Genomic DNA, 17,085 nt, shown 5'->3' on the forward strand with positions numbered 1-17,085 from the left:
GAAGACCCCTACAATATGAATCACAAAACACTGCTCAAATAAATCAGAGATGACACAAACACATGGAAAAACATTTCATGCTCATGGAGAGAAAGAATCAATATCGTTAAAACTGCCATACTGCCTAAAGCAATTTACAAATTCAATATTATTCCTATCAAATGACCCATGACACTCTTCACAGAACTAGAAAAACTATTTTAGAATTCATATGGAACCAAAAAAGAGCCCAAACAGTCAAGGCAAACTTAATCAAAAAGAATAAAGCTGGAAGCATCACTTTACCTGACTTCAAAAAGTTGTCTTAATACAGGGGATCTTCATCAACCTGATGAAGGACATCTACAAGAAAATGACAAATATGCATATGAAAAGATGCTCAACATCATACATTCACAAGGAATTGCAAATGAAGAATAATGAGATACCACTACACATCTATTAGAGTAGCTAAAATCCAAAATGCTGACAATACCAAATGCTGGTGATGATGTGGAGCAACAGAACTCTTATCAATTGCTAGTGGAATTGCAAAATGGTACAGCCACTTTGGAAGACAGTTTGACAGTATCTTAGAAAACTAAAAATACTCATACATTCCAGTACTTGCTCTCTTTGGTATTCACCCGAAGGAGTTGAAAACTTACATCCATAAAAGAAGCCTTTAGACATGACTATAGCATCTTTACTCATAATTGCCAACACTCAGAAGCAATAAAATGTCCTTCAGTAGGTGAGTGGATCAATAAACTGTGTTATATCCAGACAATGGGATACTATTCAACCCCAGAAGAAATGAGACATTAAGCCATGAGAAGATACGGAGGAACCTTATTAAATGAAAGAAGCTAATCTGAAAAGGATACCTACTGTATAATCCTAAAATGACAAAAGTATAGAGAGAATAAAATCAGTGCTTGCCATGGGGTTGTGAGAAGAAAAGGAGTTAATGGAGAACAGATCATTTTTAGGGCGATGAAACGACTCTGTATGATACTATAATGGCAGATAGTTGTCATTTTGCATTTGTCTAAATGTATTGAATGTAAGATACCAAGAGTGCACCCTAATATAAATTGCAGACTTTGGGTAGTAAAAATGTATCAGTATTGAACACATGTTCACTGATTGTAACAAATGTACCCCTCTGGTGAGGGATGATGATGATGAAGGAGGTAGTGCATGTGTGGGGTGAGGAGCATATAGAAACTGTAATTTCCATTCAATTTTGCTGTAAATCTAAAACTGCTCTTAAAAAAGTATATTAAACAAAAAAGAAGATGTTATTGGATTTAAAAATAACAAGATTTATTTGCCATAAAACATCCAGGAAGACTAGAGCTTGTAAGCAGCCTTGTTAGTGAGATCAAAAGTGATCGCACTGTGATAGGATTTTCTGGCTACTGCTAAAAGTAGACAGGAACTCGTATTAATTGAACTTCTTCTCTATGCCAGACTTTAATCACAGTTCTTTTTCATATCCCCTGATTCTTCCCAATAACTTCTCAAGGCTGGTATGCATATGTTGAAATATTTTATATCTCCAGCTGGGTTTTCTTTCTCGGCCATGGCCATAAGAGCACCGTGGTCTGTTTGCCCTTGTTGGAAATGAAGTTTATATCCTCAAAGAGAATTGACTCTAGGGAAGTTTCAGAAGTGGCTTTGACCACTTTTTTAAAAGTTTGGTCTATAAGTAATTGCAGGACTTCTAAAGGGGCACTCTTACTCCACACAAATAAAAAGTGTTTGGGATTTTAGCCCTTTGTTGAACTTCTTAATGGAATGATATACTTATGGATTTAGGAGTCATGTCTGTGTTCTATTAGGCATGATATGTGTAACTATGATGCTAACAATAATAGGAATCAACAAATTTGGATTTTTATTTCTTAAGCACCTACTATATGCCAATTTAAATTATCTTACTTAATTCTTCCAACAACTTTATGATTAAGTATGATTTTCAGTTTTGCAAATGAGGCAAAAAAGGGTTAGCTAAATTGCCCTACAATTTACAATGATGATTTATGGAATCGGAATTAAAACTCAAAGTTGTTGGCAACAGGCCCCAAAATCTGGCCATAAACTGGTCCCAAAACTGGACATAAACAAAATCTCTGCAGCACTGTGACATGTTCGTGATGGCCTTGATGCCCATGCTGGAAGGCTGTCAGTTTACCAGAATGAGGGCAAAGAACATCTGTCCCACCCAGGTAGGAAAGCTGCTTAAGGTGCTCTTAAACCACAAACAATAGCATGAGTGATCTATGCCTTAAGGATATGTTCATGCTGCAGATAACTAGCCAGAGCCCATCACTTTATTTCAGCCCATCCCTTTATTTCCTTTAAGGAATAGTTTTAGCAAATCTTATGACTGGCTTGCTGTCAATAAATGTGTGGGTAAATCTCTGTTAGAGGCTCTCAGCTCTGAAGGCTGTGAGACCCCTGATTTCCCATTCCACACTCTCTGTTTCTATGTGTGTGTCTTTAATTCCTCTAGCGCTGCTAGGTTAGGGTCTCCCCAGCCATGCTGGTCTTGGCACAAAGTTTTTTGACTGTATGTTCTATTATAAACAACACTGAAAATTGTGCTTGTGGTTTTATCTTTTAGTAGCGTCTGAGAGTGAGTCATGAGAAACAGTACTATGTATATGTGGATGGGTGTGCAGATAAGCTGAGATGTGCAGACAGGCAGACAAGCTGACTGCTTTTTTTTTTTTTTCCTAAAAAGGAAATGACGGTTTAAAAAAATGCTCTGAAAGAACCAACGAGTATGGCAACACCTTTTTTGGAACTCCCATGGTATACATTCCTCTTTTTGTGTGGGGGATTGTTTTGTTTTACTTTAAGGGAGTCAAGCAACTAACCTGACTTGCTTCTCTTGATGCTTTTACCCCGGTATCAAAGTGAAAAACATCATTTATCATAGTTCAAAACAACTTTAAAATGTATGAAGGTCAAGGAATGTGTATGACCCACATTGTGCAAGAGCTAGTTAGTAGCAGAGCCTAGATTAAAAGTCAGGCCTCCTGACTCCCAGTCTACATCTCCACAGTGACTCCTATGAATGTAGGAAATGATGCCCTTCTGTGTGGTTCAGGCAAAGCCTCCCAATCAGGCCTGAGGAAGGGACGCCTAGCTGGACTGTATTCTAGTGCTGTTTCTTTGACATCCCGATCTACATTCCCATGTTCCCAATTAGCATTAATTGAGGGAGAAAGAGGAGAAAACTGGAGCCTCCCCAAAGCTCCCTGCTCCACAACTCGTGGAGGGGGTGGTCTCTGCTGAGAAAAGGTCGATAATTACAGAAGTTGAGGCTGTGAATCATTGAGCTGGCACCAGCTCCCTTCTGGGGACTGTTCCCTTGATTCTCCCCCGACTTTCCCAGTTCAATTAAGCAGCTTGTTTGCCTTCTCATTAGTAAAACTTGTTAGCACTTTGTTCTATTCCCCTGAGTTGCTTAGGAGAAAAGTTCTGTAGGAGGATTTGCTTCATTGGATAGGTCTAGCTCTCATGCTCTCTATGAGATACTGAGGTACCCATGTCCTCCAAACAAGCCAAATATAACAGTGGTAATTCAGCAATGGGTCCAAGGCTCCACTGTTTGGACAAAGGGAAGAGGAAGCAAAAAGCTAGACTGGTAAGGATAGGGAAGTTCAATGCAACTGCCTCAGATCCAACTGATAAGGACATATTTAAGACCTGTTTTGTACACATTGCTCAAAGATTCCCAGGCACATTGCATATTGTTGGGCCTCTGAGCAGACGTACCCATGCCTTCTGATCTCTCCTCTCCATGTACAGAATTTGTGCAGATCCTCACATTGCTACAGCTTTTCAGAGCTCATCAAGCACTTTCATATTTCAGTAGTGCCTCCCCACTCAGGCAAGCTCCTACTTCTTCAGCATGAGCTTACTGTGTTCCTGGCTTACTCAGAACAGAGACTGACTACATCAATAGGGGAATTTCTAACCCTTCGCACTAAGATCAGGTGAAGTGACATTGAAAATTGCCCATTTTTTTTTAGCCCATTCAGACCAACCCTCAACAAGTTAATTTAATACCTATATGTTGACCACTGCCAACATTAGTAGAATATCAGTAAAACTATTGAGTGACCACTAAAGTGGCTATATAAATGTATAAAGGAAATTGAGACTCAGAAAGATTATGTATCTAGTCCAGGATCACAGAAAAAAAAAATCACGAGTCTGGTGTTCATGCATAGGTGAGTGGTGTAGAAGGAGGACATTCTGGACAAAGAAATATAGAGAAAGTAAGGAGGTGGTTCAGTATTTAGTAATAGTCCAGAGTGGATAAAAAGGGAAGTATAGAGGGAGTATATAAATAAATGGAAGACCCAATTAAAGATAATAGATTCAGAAAATGTTAAAACTTCATCATCACTCTGGTTTTCCTTTCCCTGACCTGAGACACCTGGATCTATTAAAGCACCCATCCTTAGTCTCCTGAAATGTCTAAGGTCTGAGTTACAGCAGAAACAAAAGACTCTTTAGTATAACAAGGGTCTCAGAACCTGCCCCAATTTCCCCCATTCTCTGCCCCTCAGCATTAGAAGGAGTTTGTAAGTTATGCCATTATCCAGCCTTTGCTTCCTGGGTCTCAGCCCGTGTGCCTGAGGTCCTAATGTTGCTGCCTCTTTCCTTGGGGGCACTAGACTGTATTTTCCTTTTCAGATTACACCCATGCCTATGCCTCCCACAGGTAGGCAGGTCTCCAGGAACCATGGATGTTCTCTCTTCCTTCTCATTACTTAGACAATTGCTGCACAGCACTGGCAAGGAGCAGACTCAGTTTTGCAGTGAGATCAAAGGCAACACCCTGGAAATAATCTGATCCCATATTTTTGAACAAACCAAAAAGCAGCACTAGAAAATTAATATATAAAGCAGGTAAATACCACACAGAAAACAAACTAAAATAGTATAAATGGGGAATTGAAGCTCTATTTCCTGTGCCCTCTTTTCTCCCGTGGCTTTCCTAGCAGTTTCTCTTCTGAGATGATTTAGTTCAACCTTTTCACTCTTCTGATGAGTGAATTGAGGGCCAAGGAGGTAACATGACCTGCCAAAAGATGCACAGCTCATTAGTGGCTAAGGCGAACTAGAACTTTTCAGAGGCAGGTCACGGAGTTGGGTCTTGAATACCTTTTATAAAATTGCTTCTTAAAAATTATTATATATTTGATCAATAACCAATTTTTGCTTCTTATATTTCTGGTTTATATCAGCAACTATAAGCTGTTTTCTGAATACCTTCATACTCTTTAGATCCTTTAATACCTTTATAATCTTTAAATTTATTTCTTCATTCTAAGAGAGGATTATCCCAATTTTACATAATGAATAAAAAAATGTTACAGAACTTGCTCTAAGAAAATATAAATTCAACCCTAGATTCACTCCAGCAGACTGAGTGACTGTGGTAAGACTTTCTCAACCTCATTTTCTTTGTCTGCAGAATGAGAGGCTGGCAGTTGATGACTGCTTACATTCCTTCCATCTTAGGGAGTTTTGATCCTGTGATTACAACACTTCTTAAAGAAAGTAGGATCTGAACTCGGCCCATATGGGTAAGATCCAAATATCCAGAGCAAAGCTGGGAAGGTGTTGGTCCAAATTCAAGTGTTGCCACGTTTTGGTTATGTAATTCTGGACAATTTTTTTTGTTTGTTTGTTTTTGTTTTTTGAGACAGCATCTGGCTCTGCTGCCCAGGCTGGAGTGCAAGGGCACGTCTCGGCTCACTGCAGCCTTGACCTTCTGGGCTCAAGCAATTCTTCTGTCTCAGCCTCCCAAGTAGCTGGAACTACAGGCACGTGCCACCACACTTGGCTAATTTTTAAATTCTTCATAAGGACAGGGTCTTGCTTTGTTGCCCAGGCTGTCTAGAACTCGTAGACTTAAGCATCTGCCGGCCTCAGCCTCCCGAATTACTGGGATTACAGGCGTGAGTCACTGCTCCCAGCCTGGGCAAAAGATTATCTCACTTTGACCATCTCTTTCCTTATATTTAAGAAGATTATGATCTCCACAGTTCTCTAAGGCTTAAAGTAAACAAAACATACAAAATGATTAACACTGCTCCTGACACTTAAAAGGTGCTCATGAATAATAGAAAGTCTTATTATTTCAGAGACACGATGTATAGAAAAGAGATTTTAATGCCTGGCTCTTTGGGGTTCAATCATTATGTTTAGTATATTCTTCTTCTTCTTCTTCTTCTTCTTCTTTTTTTTTTTTTTTTTGAGACGGAGTCTCGCTCTGTCACCCAGGCTGGAGTGCAGTGATGCGATCTCGGCTCACTGCAACCTCCGCTTCCCGGGTTCACGACATTCTCCTGCCTCAGCTTCCCGAGTAGCTGGGACTACAGGATCCCGCCACTCCGCCCGGCTAAATTTTTCTGTATTTTTAGTAGAGACGGGGTTTCACTGTGTTAGCCAGGATGGTCTCGATTTCCTGACCTCGTGGTCCGCCCGCCTCGGCCTCCCAAAGTGATGGGATCACAGGCGCAAGCCACCGGGCCTGGCCTATGTTTACTACATTCTTAATGGCATGATATGAATAATGCACTTAAACCTTCCTTTTTCTTCAGTTTCTTCATCTGCAAAATGAGGGCATCAATAAGAATTTCTCCAGACAATACTTGTGAGGGTTAAATAGTTGTAAACATGTAAAGCATGTAAAATAGTAAACACTATCTACAAGATAGACATTATTGGCTGAATTTTTTCACATCAGTTTCTACAATGGAAATTCATGCCTAGTTTTACAATACCTTACATTTTTTAATGTGGATCAGTAGAATTGGCAGTGGTCCAAATCAGGCATTTACTTTGGACTGAGGTGGCCAAAGTGACCCTGGAGCATCCTAGGTATATCTCTGGGCCCTTGTGAAATTTACTCTAGGGCCCTAATATATAGCTTTTGGGACCCTATTTTTCTTCTTTCCCTTTCTGTGTTCCTACATTACAGTGATCTCAACCTGCTTTATTGAGAGGTGGTTGTGTTAGCAAAATCACTGGCAATTGCTTGGCTCACACTAATTGACACTGTCGAGGTTGTATAGTGCAATGAGCCAGGGAAACTTGCAATCTACATGGAGACCCAAGTAGTTGTATAACAACTCACGGCAACATATACCTCATGTTGCCTGGCATATTCATCAATTTATGAATAAATGAATGGATGAATGGACTCCTAAGGATTAAATGAGGTTGACAGAGATTAAGCACCTTTCCCGTGACTACACCAGGAGTCATCTTCCTTTCTTAGATTACTTCAGTGCTCCAGGCTTACCTCTCTTTTACTTCACAATCATTTATTCTCTGCAAACTTTTAGGGTCCCTTCTTCTAATCTTCCTTAGGGCAGAGCTTCCCAACAAACATAGGTATCAGGTGTGCTAAGCACCTGATCTCTTTGCCCCTCATCCTTTGAATGACCAAGTGGATCTTGAGAAAATTATAGCCTTTGGTCAGTTTGCATTTGTCAACAAGCAGCCTTTCTGTTTACCTCAGTGTGTCATACAAATATTATTGCTTTAGTTTTTTTTTTCTATGATGTTAAAAGAAGTGGGAAATAATCATCAATGTTATGATAGGTTAATGCATTAGGTTATGCTATGGATTAAATATTTATGTTCCTATAGCATTCATAGGTTGAAACCTAACCCCAAGGGCTTCTAGGAGGTGAGGCCTTTGGAAGTTGATTAGGTCATGAGGGCAGAGCCCCTATGAATGAGATTAGTGCCATTATAAAGGATACCTTAGAGAGTTCCCTCTCTCCTTCTACCATTTGCGGCTGTAACGAGGAGAAAGCCATCTTTGAACTGAGAAGCAGACTCTCAACAGACACAGAATCTGCCAGTGTCTTGATCTCTATTTTCAAGCCTCTAGAACTGTGAAAATAAATTTTTGTTGTTTATAAGTCACCCAATCTGTGGTAGTTTGTTATAGCAGCTCAAACTGTGTAAGACGAGGTCTAAGACCCTGTCTAAGGCCCAACTCTTTGGCCTTATCTTTTATGTTGACATCAGTTTTAACACTCTAGAAGGGTAGAAACTATATGCATATGTGTGTGTGTGTGTGTGTGTATACATATTAAAATCACAAACTCTGCAGAGGCATCAAAGTTAAAGTTTTATCATCTAGGATGTTCATATAGTTGATCATCCAAGTGAAGCCCAGATAATTTTAAGAATGAAACAGGGCATTATTAACAGTTATTCTGGGTCAAGAAGCACTTAACTAAAACTCTCTTGAGCAAACCAGAATATATCACTGTATTGACATGCATTTTTAAAATTTATGTATTTGTTTCAATAGACAGTATCTCTGACTGGGCATGGTAACTCACACCTGTAATCTCAACACTTTGGAAGGCTGAGGTGGGAGGATTGCTTGAGCCCAGGAATTCGAGACCAGCCTGGGCAACATGCTGAAACTCTGTCTCTATCAAAAAAATAAAAAAAAAAAATAAAAATTAACTGGGCATGGAGCACATGCCTGTAGTCCCAGGGAGGCTGAGATACGAGGATGGTTTGAACCCAGGAGGAGGAGGTTGCAGGGAGCTGAGATTACGCCAGTGCACTCCAGCCTGGGAGATAGACCCAGACCCTGTCTCAAAAAAAAAAAAAAAAAAAAAAAGACGATACATATACATTATTAAAAAATCAAAATAATCCATAAAAGGTATATATAGAAGAGTTTAACTTGTAGGCCCATTTGTCCCTTTCTACCCCTTGCCAGCCTCTATCTTCACAATGGAAAACAACTTTTAGTAGTATTTTTTACAGTCTTTCCATTTTTCTTTATGTAAAAACAAGCAAATATAAATATTCTTAGATGCCCTCCGGAGCTCTTGCCATATCACTGAGGAAGGTGCTTCCTCATTTTGGTAAACATCTCTGTGCTTGTTTCACAAATGGGAGATTTAACAAATCTCCACTAAAGTGCTCTTGGGTCACTTCCAGTCTTCTGCTATTACAAAAAGCAGAACTACAGCGAACAACCCTGTGCATGCACATCATTTCATGTATGTGTGTATACATATCTGCAGGATAAATTCTTAGAAATATGATTACTGGGTCATAATACAAATAAATGTGTAGTTTACACAGGTTTTGCTTTTTCACCCAACGTATGCTATTTTGTACTGCTATAAGCAATGCATAAAAAGGTCTGCTCCTTGCAGCTTCTCCAACAAAGTATGTTTTTGAACCTCTGGAACCTTGTCAATCTGAAAAGTCAGCAAAGTTGTTTAATTGTAATTTAAAATTGCATTCATCTTATTATGAGTTAGATTGAATGTCTTTTCATATAAGTGCTCCTACTGTTTTATAAATGCCTATCTTGGGGTCTGTTTCCCCCGTTCCAAATTAAGCATTTCAAGGAAAGGAACCGTGTGTTAGGCATCTCATATTTTCCCTAGTATGAGGATGGGAAATAGAGTGTTCAATAAATGTATTTAATGAATAAATAACAGAATCACTGGTATTTCCTCTTCTCACACTTTTTTAGTTGTACTTTAAATCACCTTTTCTAACCTTCAAATCACATTTTTTCTTGGAAAATATTATTACACATGTCTGTCCCTAATATAGAATATGTAGATGAAAAAATTTAAAATCACTTATAAAATTAAAGCAATTATTTACCTATTTCTTTTTAATCATTTGTCATAACATAGGCTTTTTCAAATATTAGCAATCGTATTATGAAATGTTGACACTTTTGAAATTCTCCTTTCTTCACCGAACATTATAACACTCTCAGTTGTCTCTCTTGCTAAATCATGAATTTCTTGATAGAGGCAGAACGCCTCATTCTTTTCTCTAATTTCATGTCTAATACAGCGTAAATGTTAAATGAGTACTTTACAGGAAGAAGATCTCGTGAGAAGAAATTAAACAATTTTCTTAGCTAAGCAAGGCCTATATTTGGAACACTCTCACTTTTATTTTATCCCTTCACGTTACTTTTCACTTACAAACCTCTCACTCCTCATTATATACAACGTAACATTTTTAGCACATATTTCTGTATTGATTTTGTTTTGTGTGTAATTTTCTTACAAACAGGCACTGATTGCTTTCTGAAGGTGAATACACAGCCATCACTCATTTGCTGCCAAGACAGGATGATACACTACAAAGCATAGCGGAAGTCTGTATCAGAATATATCTTATAAAACCCATAGATAAAGCTGCAAATTAGGGGTGTTTTAGTATTTGAGACTATGAAAGATAAACTAATTTTGTCAAGTGGCAGCTGCAACGATGCATCCTGCAGAAAGGTCACATGTTTCTGATGAAGTGGAATCTTGGCTTAAGGCAGGAGAAGACCGAATGAGAACTTCTAATTACCCAAGCACCTGGATAGTTTTTCACTCAAGGAGACAGCCTTCCAATCTTGAGGTTACAGTATTTTCTAAAGTAAAACTCTCCAAACAAAATCTCATCCTTTCCTGCTGTTTAAATAATTCCAGCCCTCTCGGGAAATTTTTCAGGTTGATATGAGGAGACTCAAGGGTTTCCTCTATATCGATGTGGTCTGTGTGAAAATCTTTTACAGTGAATATTCTGATATCCAATTTAATTTTGCTATTATCTTGTATGATTTTCTTTTTTGCCTCTGATTCCTAAATATCAAACCACATTTGTATCTACAAGTGATGCAAATGTATTCTTCTCCAGTGGATCAGGGCTTCAATCTGTTATTTATATGGCCTCTGCATCCATCCAGTACATGCTCATGTATTGTGTTCAGTTGAGGTCAGAGTCCATGTACTGACCATAAGACTTTTATGAAGATGATACCGATAGTGATGAAAAGGAAAGCGATGATGAAAACATAAATAAACATATGTAAATGCCACATAAAATAATGATATGGTGGTCGTGTAAACGATAGCAATACTGGTGATGGTGGTTTAGAACACTGCTCGGCACATAGAGAGCATTTGACAATGATTAAATCAATGAATAAATGATAGGGGAGATAGTGAGGGTAGTGGTCATAGTGATTGTTGTGGAGACGGAGATAGTCAAAGCAGAAGTGATGGCACTGCTGATCTTTCTCATATTGTGGTAGGGTTAATAATGGAAAAATACCTTTGCAGGGACATGGTTGGAGCTGAAGGCCATTATCCTCAGCAAATTAACACAGGAACAGAAAACCAAATACCTCATGTTCTCAATTATAAGTGGGAGCTAAATGTTGAGAACACATGGACACTTAGAGGAGAACAACACGCACTGGGGCCTATTGGAGGGTGGAGAGTGGGAAGAGGGAGAGGATCAGAAAAAGTGACTAATGGGTAGGAGGCTTAATACCTGGGTGATAAAATAATCTGTACAATGAACCCCTGTGACATAGGTTTACCTATGTAACAAATCTGCACGTGTACCACACATGTGTTAAACCTGCATATGTACCACACGTGTATTAAAATGAAACTATTACACATTAGTAGAAAAATGAGGAACAAACAGATTATTTACTCCTTTCTGGTCATTTCGCTGATCTTACTAGAAGGGAGTAGAGATGAAGCTGATTGGGAAGTCTTCGCAAAGTAATTTTTAAGAAGATTAAACTCGTTTTTAGAGTGATCAAGGTGTTGTTCTCCATGTATGCACAAGGATATATGAGTTGGATTTGTTCTTTTTTTATAAAAGGCTACATGGGACTTGCAAAACTTCTAGTGGCCCAGAGGAGGTAATGCACCTGGGATTAAACGCTAAAGTCCACAGTGAGGGTTGCAGAACTGAGAAAAGTCATTTGAGACATAGAGCTGCTCTGCTGCACTTCCTTTTGCACAACTTCTTGCCCCAGAGAAGTCCTTATTGAAAGCTTTACACACTTAGCAACTCCAGGGAACATGTAGCAAGGAGTCCCTGGGAGGCCCACATTTCCAGGAATATGAAATATAAGTAGGGGAGTGTCTTGGGGTAGAAAGGATGCCGAGGAGAATGCTATAGTCCTAATGTCATCAAAACCATCAGGTAATGGGCAGGAGTGGTGCCGAAAAGATGAGGGTAGCCAAAGAAGACAGCTAGATGAAGGCTTTGAATGAGGCTTATTAGGGTATGGGAGGAAAACTCAAGTGACATAGGTGTTGATTCCCCTCAAAACCCACCACCATTTCCCAATTTAGGGAAACATACATTATCTGTGTCGTAAGAGTCTTGGGAAACAAATACTTGTTTTTTTTTGAAGAGGAAGCTGAGGTTAAGTAAAAAGTTGCTCAACCTAATGTCTAGTGGCAACCAAATCGCTGACTTTAGAGTAGGGTTTTCCTATTATACCATAGGACTTCTGGCTTCTTGGCTTCTTGGCTTCTTCTTGACTTCATGGTTTTCCTTTTTGAGAATTCCTAGCACACATCCTTTAGGGATGAATTTTTCACCCAGCGCAGTGTATCCGCTGGGTGAATTATCATTAGGCACTACGGGCCTAGGATATTACAGTTTTTGGAGATTCTGCATTTCTTTTATTTTCCATTTTTTCTTCTTCTAGTTCTTACCAGGAGAGGCTAAACACTTCAGAGGGGCTTCCTGAAAGAAGCTTCAACAGTCACTTTAGGGAGATGACTTTTCTTCCTTCTCCACAGTCCAATATTGTTGGTTATTTTCTCATTGGGAACTATCGAGGGATAGCAGTAGGAATTTTCTAGCTCTCCTATTATTGGATGGTGGAGTAGGGGAGAAAATCACTGAGTCACTGGAGCACAATATTATAACATAGAAAGGGATTAAACTGGGATCAGGAGCCTTGGTTTCTAGTCCCAGCCCTGCTACCAACAGACTATGATATGGGACCAACCATTTCTGCTTTTGGGGCTTTAGTTCCTCTAGTGCAAAGTGAGGAACATTGATTAGATAATGTCTCAAGTTCCTTTTAAGTGCTCAGATTTTACGAATAGAGGAAGAAGCTTGAAGTAATTTATATTCTATCTTTGTCACTTGTTCCTAGGACTCATGGATCATGTCAATCATAACTGGACCCAGAGTTTTATCCTTGCTGGTTTCACTACCACTGGGACCCTACAACCTCTTGCCTTCTTGGGGACCTTATGCATCTATCTCCTCTCTCTTGCAGGAAACATTCTCATCATTGTCCTGGTACAGTTAGATTCTGGACTGTTCACCCCCATGTACTTCTTTATCAGTGTCCTCTCCTTTGTAGAGGTGTGGTATGTCAGCACCACAGTGCCCACACTGCTGCATACCTTGCTCCACGGGTGTTCACCCATCTCATCAGCTGTATGCTTTATTCAGCTGTATGTCTTTCACTCCTTAGGGATGACTGAGTGCTACTTGTTGGGTGTCATGGCACTGGATCGCTACCTTGCTATCTGCTTCCCACTCCACTACCATGCACTCATGAGCAGACAGGTACAGTTACGACTAGCCGGGTCCACTTGGGTGGCTGGCTTCTCAGCTGCACTTGTGCCAGCCACCCTCACTGCCACTCTGCCCTTCTGCTTGAAAGAGGTGGCCCATTACTTTTGTGACTTGGCACCGCTAATGCGGTTGGCATGTGTGGACACAAGCTGGCATACTAGGGCCCATGGCGCAGTGATTGGTGTGGCCACTGGTTGCAACTTTGTGCTCATTTTGGGACTCTATGGAGGTATCCTGAATGCTGTGCTGAAGCTACCCTCAGCTGCCAGTCGTGCCAAGGCCTTCTCTACCTGTTCCTCCCACATGACTGTGGTGGCACTATTCTATGCTTCTGCCTTCACAGTCTACGTGGGCTCACCTGGGAGTCGATCTGAGGGCACAGACAAGCTTATTGCCTTGGTGTATGCCCTTGTTACCCCTTTCCTCAATCCTATCATCTACAGCCTTCGCAACAAGGAGGTGAAGGAGGCTTTAAGGAGAGTCATTGACAGGATCAGAATTATTTTAAGGGAACCTCAATGATCTAATTTGTCATAGCCCAGCTTGTTGGTGATTGTGAGAATCAGCTGGTTGGCTTGTCAATCAAGTAGTCAGAGTCTAAGAAAACACCAGTAAAGAAATGAAAAAGATCAGTAGTCAAACATGCTGCACACACCCGTGCCTGAACTGGTCAAAGTTAGAAGATGTAAAGAGAAAGGGGTTATGGTCTCTGATTACCCCATTCTAATGGGAAAGAAAAGCAACAAAGGGAGAAAAAATAGCGATGCAGAACAAGTGGTTAAGCTGTATTTATGGCTTAGAGAGACAGTGCAATATAGAAAGAAAGAAGACAAATTAAAGCTAGGAGTGGTAGGTTTAGTCAAGATTCCCGGAGAAAGGTTAAGAAGGTGGAAAACTAGGTTGGCAAAAAGGAGTCTAAAATTTTAGCTTGTATAAAGTTGCAGATGTAGATCAGCAAGTCATGAGCAGAATGCTTATCAATTTGTGGCATCCAGTGATTCTGGGTTATTATGTGACCAAATGTAGCTTGATGGAGAAAAAACCTGAAGTTCTGATCACACTTCTTTTCTCTCCAACTCCTCTATTGCTTCCTCTGCTGAGCAGAGTCATCTCCCATTCCTTGATGGTGTCTGAACTAGGGGCCAAGTACCTGATAGAGTATGATCAGATAAATTAGTGAGAAAATAGGACTAGATCTTGGCAGAGACTAAGTATGGCCTAATCTTGAATACTTTCCATTTTCCTTATTCTTATAGACCTTACTGCTTTATTTTATGTATGTCTGTATATGCCAGAAATAGTTATAGCTGCCTTCATGTTTTTAAAATGTTAATATTTTTAATATCCCTCTGAAGAAGGAAGAACATCCCAATATTTATGTAATAAAATTATAAAGGTTATTGAACTTGTAGTAAGGAGAGACAGAATCAACCCTAAATCCACTTCAGCTGACTGAGTGACCCTCCTCAGCCTCATTCTCTCTGTCTGTAAAATGAAAGACTGGCAATGAATGAGTGTTCACATTCCTCTCAGCTTAGGGAGTTTTGATTCTATGCTTATTACACTTGTTTTTTTTTTTTTTTTTTTTTTTTTTGTTTTGAGACGGAGTCTCACTCTGTCGCCCAGGCTGGAGTGCAGTGGCCGGATCTCAGCTCACTGCAAGCTCCGCCTCCCAGGTTCACGCCATTCTCCCGCCTCAGCCTCCCGAGTAGCTGGGACTACAGGCGCCCGCCACTTTGCCCGGCTAGTTTTTTGTATTTTTTAGTGGAGACGGGGTTTCACCGTGTTAGCCAGGATGGTCTCGATCTCCTGACCTCGTGATCCACCCGTCTCGGCCTCCCAAAGTGCTGGGATTACAGGCTTGAGCCACCGCGCCCGGCCTTGTTTGTTTTTTAAGATGAAGTCTTGCTCTTGTCCCCCAGGCTGGAGTGCAATGGTGTGATCTCAGCTCACTGCAACCTCTACCTCTCAGGTTCAAGCCATTCTTCTGCCTCAGCCTCCTGAGTAGCTGGGATTACAGGCGCCTATAGCACTTCTTAAGGAAAGCAGGACCTGAACTAGATCCATATGTGTAAGATCTGAATTTGCAGAGCAGAGATGGAAAGGTGTTGGTACAAATTCAGGTGTTGCCATTTTTGCCTCTATGATTCTGGGCAAAAAACACAAGCTCTCTCTAACGCCAGATTTGTTTTCCTTTTAAAAAAAACTACATCACAGTGTTCTAAAGTTAAATAACACATAGTAAGTATTTCATAAGCAAGTTAGTCTGAGCATCCCAGAATCAGGACAGTATAGTGGTTATAGCATGGACTTTGAAGCTTCTCTGCCTGTGTTCAAACGTCAGTTCTACCATTTATTTGCTGTGTGATCATATGCAATACACTTAAATTCCCTCCACCTCAGTTCCCTTATATGCAAAATGGGAACAATAAAAGAACGTTAAGCATATAAATATTAATCGTTGTTACTTCAAAGTTTTCCACATAAATGTCTTCAGTGGGAATTTATTTCTTTGATAATGCTTAGTTTTATACCTATCTCACATTGTTATTACAATAGACTTGGTAACTCTCCAAATGAGGCATCTTCTTTTGATCTAAGGGTCTAAATTTATCTTTCCATAAACTGAGCAGTAGTTCCTGCTTTCAAGACGTCTATGCTGTTTCCCCAAATACAAGGTGCAAAACTCTATTCTGCTGATGGGCTGAGTCTACTACCTTTGGGCTCCTTTTCTTCCTCTCCTTCTGCACCTGACTTCACTCAGACTGCTCTTTTTGCAGGAACTATTATGGGCCCAACAGAAACTCTTTTTTCCCTGTGGTGGCAGCACTAGAGGATGGCTCAAATTGAAATGGCTTAGATCACATTAATTAATAGGTCATTATAGTAATAATAATTACTAAAACTGTTATAACAATTATTATTAATTACTAATATCTGTGGGGTGCATACTGTGCAGTGAACATGGGGACTTACTATCCTGTAGTGAAGACATAAGTAGTCATCTAACAACTCAAAGTAGCTTATATCTCACTACTAATTTGTACTACAATGCATGGTATCCACTCATATTTGAACAAATGAATGAATGAATAAACAAACTCTTAAAAGTCAAATGGGTGTGATAGAGATTGAGTTCCCCTCCTGAAACTCCACCAGAAGGTATATTTTTTTAAGATCCATTTACAGCTGCAAACTCCCCTTGCCTTTCATTCTACACTCTTCTTTTTTTCTCTTGACACCTCCTTAGGTATTTCCTTTAGAATATAAAGTTCAGGTCATCTTTAGCACAGAGCTTCTCAACAGATATAATTAACAGATGTGGTGAGTTACTGAGTCCCTGCCCCTAACACACACACTATGAATGGTCAGATAGGACCTAAGGGAATTGAAGTCCTTGGACTGGTTGCCTCACGCAGTAAGTGTTCACCTTAGTGTGCCCTACAGATACCATCACTTTTATAAGCACTATGATATGAAAATAAAAGTTTGAGAAGTAGTGCCTTAGTGTGACATGTTGGGGTAAGTGCCCAAGATAAGGTCCAACTTGTGGCCACTTCTCCCATGGTGACAATTGGATACTGACTCTAGCAAGATAGACAGTAAGAAGCAGTCAGGTCTAAAAGGCAGCATAATCAGACCATTCACTTGGTACTAGCACCA

At 39.9% G+C, this 17,085-nt stretch overlaps 2 protein-coding genes across 3 annotated transcripts in view; one reads left to right on the forward strand and one right to left on the reverse strand.

The window, feature by feature from the left end:
• The window catches only part of MNDA (myeloid cell nuclear differentiation antigen), a 45,449-nt gene that overhangs the window by 25,170 nt on the left and 3,194 nt on the right, over window positions 1-17,085 (reverse strand). For both annotated transcript variants that reach the window (XM_001117129.5, XM_077941596.1), the window contains one exon: window positions 286-342. The gene's annotated coding sequence lies outside the window, so the exon portion shown is untranslated. The remainder of the gene's footprint in view (window positions 1-285; window positions 343-17,085) is intronic.
• Window positions 12,185-13,944, forward strand: LOC719970 (olfactory receptor 6N1-like). Its single transcript, XM_015112711.3, has one exon. The coding sequence runs from the start codon at window positions 12,997-12,999 to the stop codon at window positions 13,942-13,944; it is 948 nt and encodes a 315-aa protein (XP_014968197.3). The 5' UTR covers window positions 12,185-12,996.

This window comes from Macaca mulatta, chromosome 1, assembly GCF_049350105.2.
Source record: "Macaca mulatta isolate MMU2019108-1 chromosome 1, T2T-MMU8v2.0, whole genome shotgun sequence".
In the NCBI taxonomy this organism is placed as follows: Eukaryota; Metazoa; Chordata; class Mammalia; order Primates; family Cercopithecidae; genus Macaca; species Macaca mulatta.

Bases quoted from the DNA above. Each gene is read 5' to 3' on its own strand.
- LOC719970 (XM_015112711.3), top strand. From the start codon at position 12,997: ATGGATCATGTCAATCATAACTGGACCCAGAGTTTTATCCTTGCTGGT.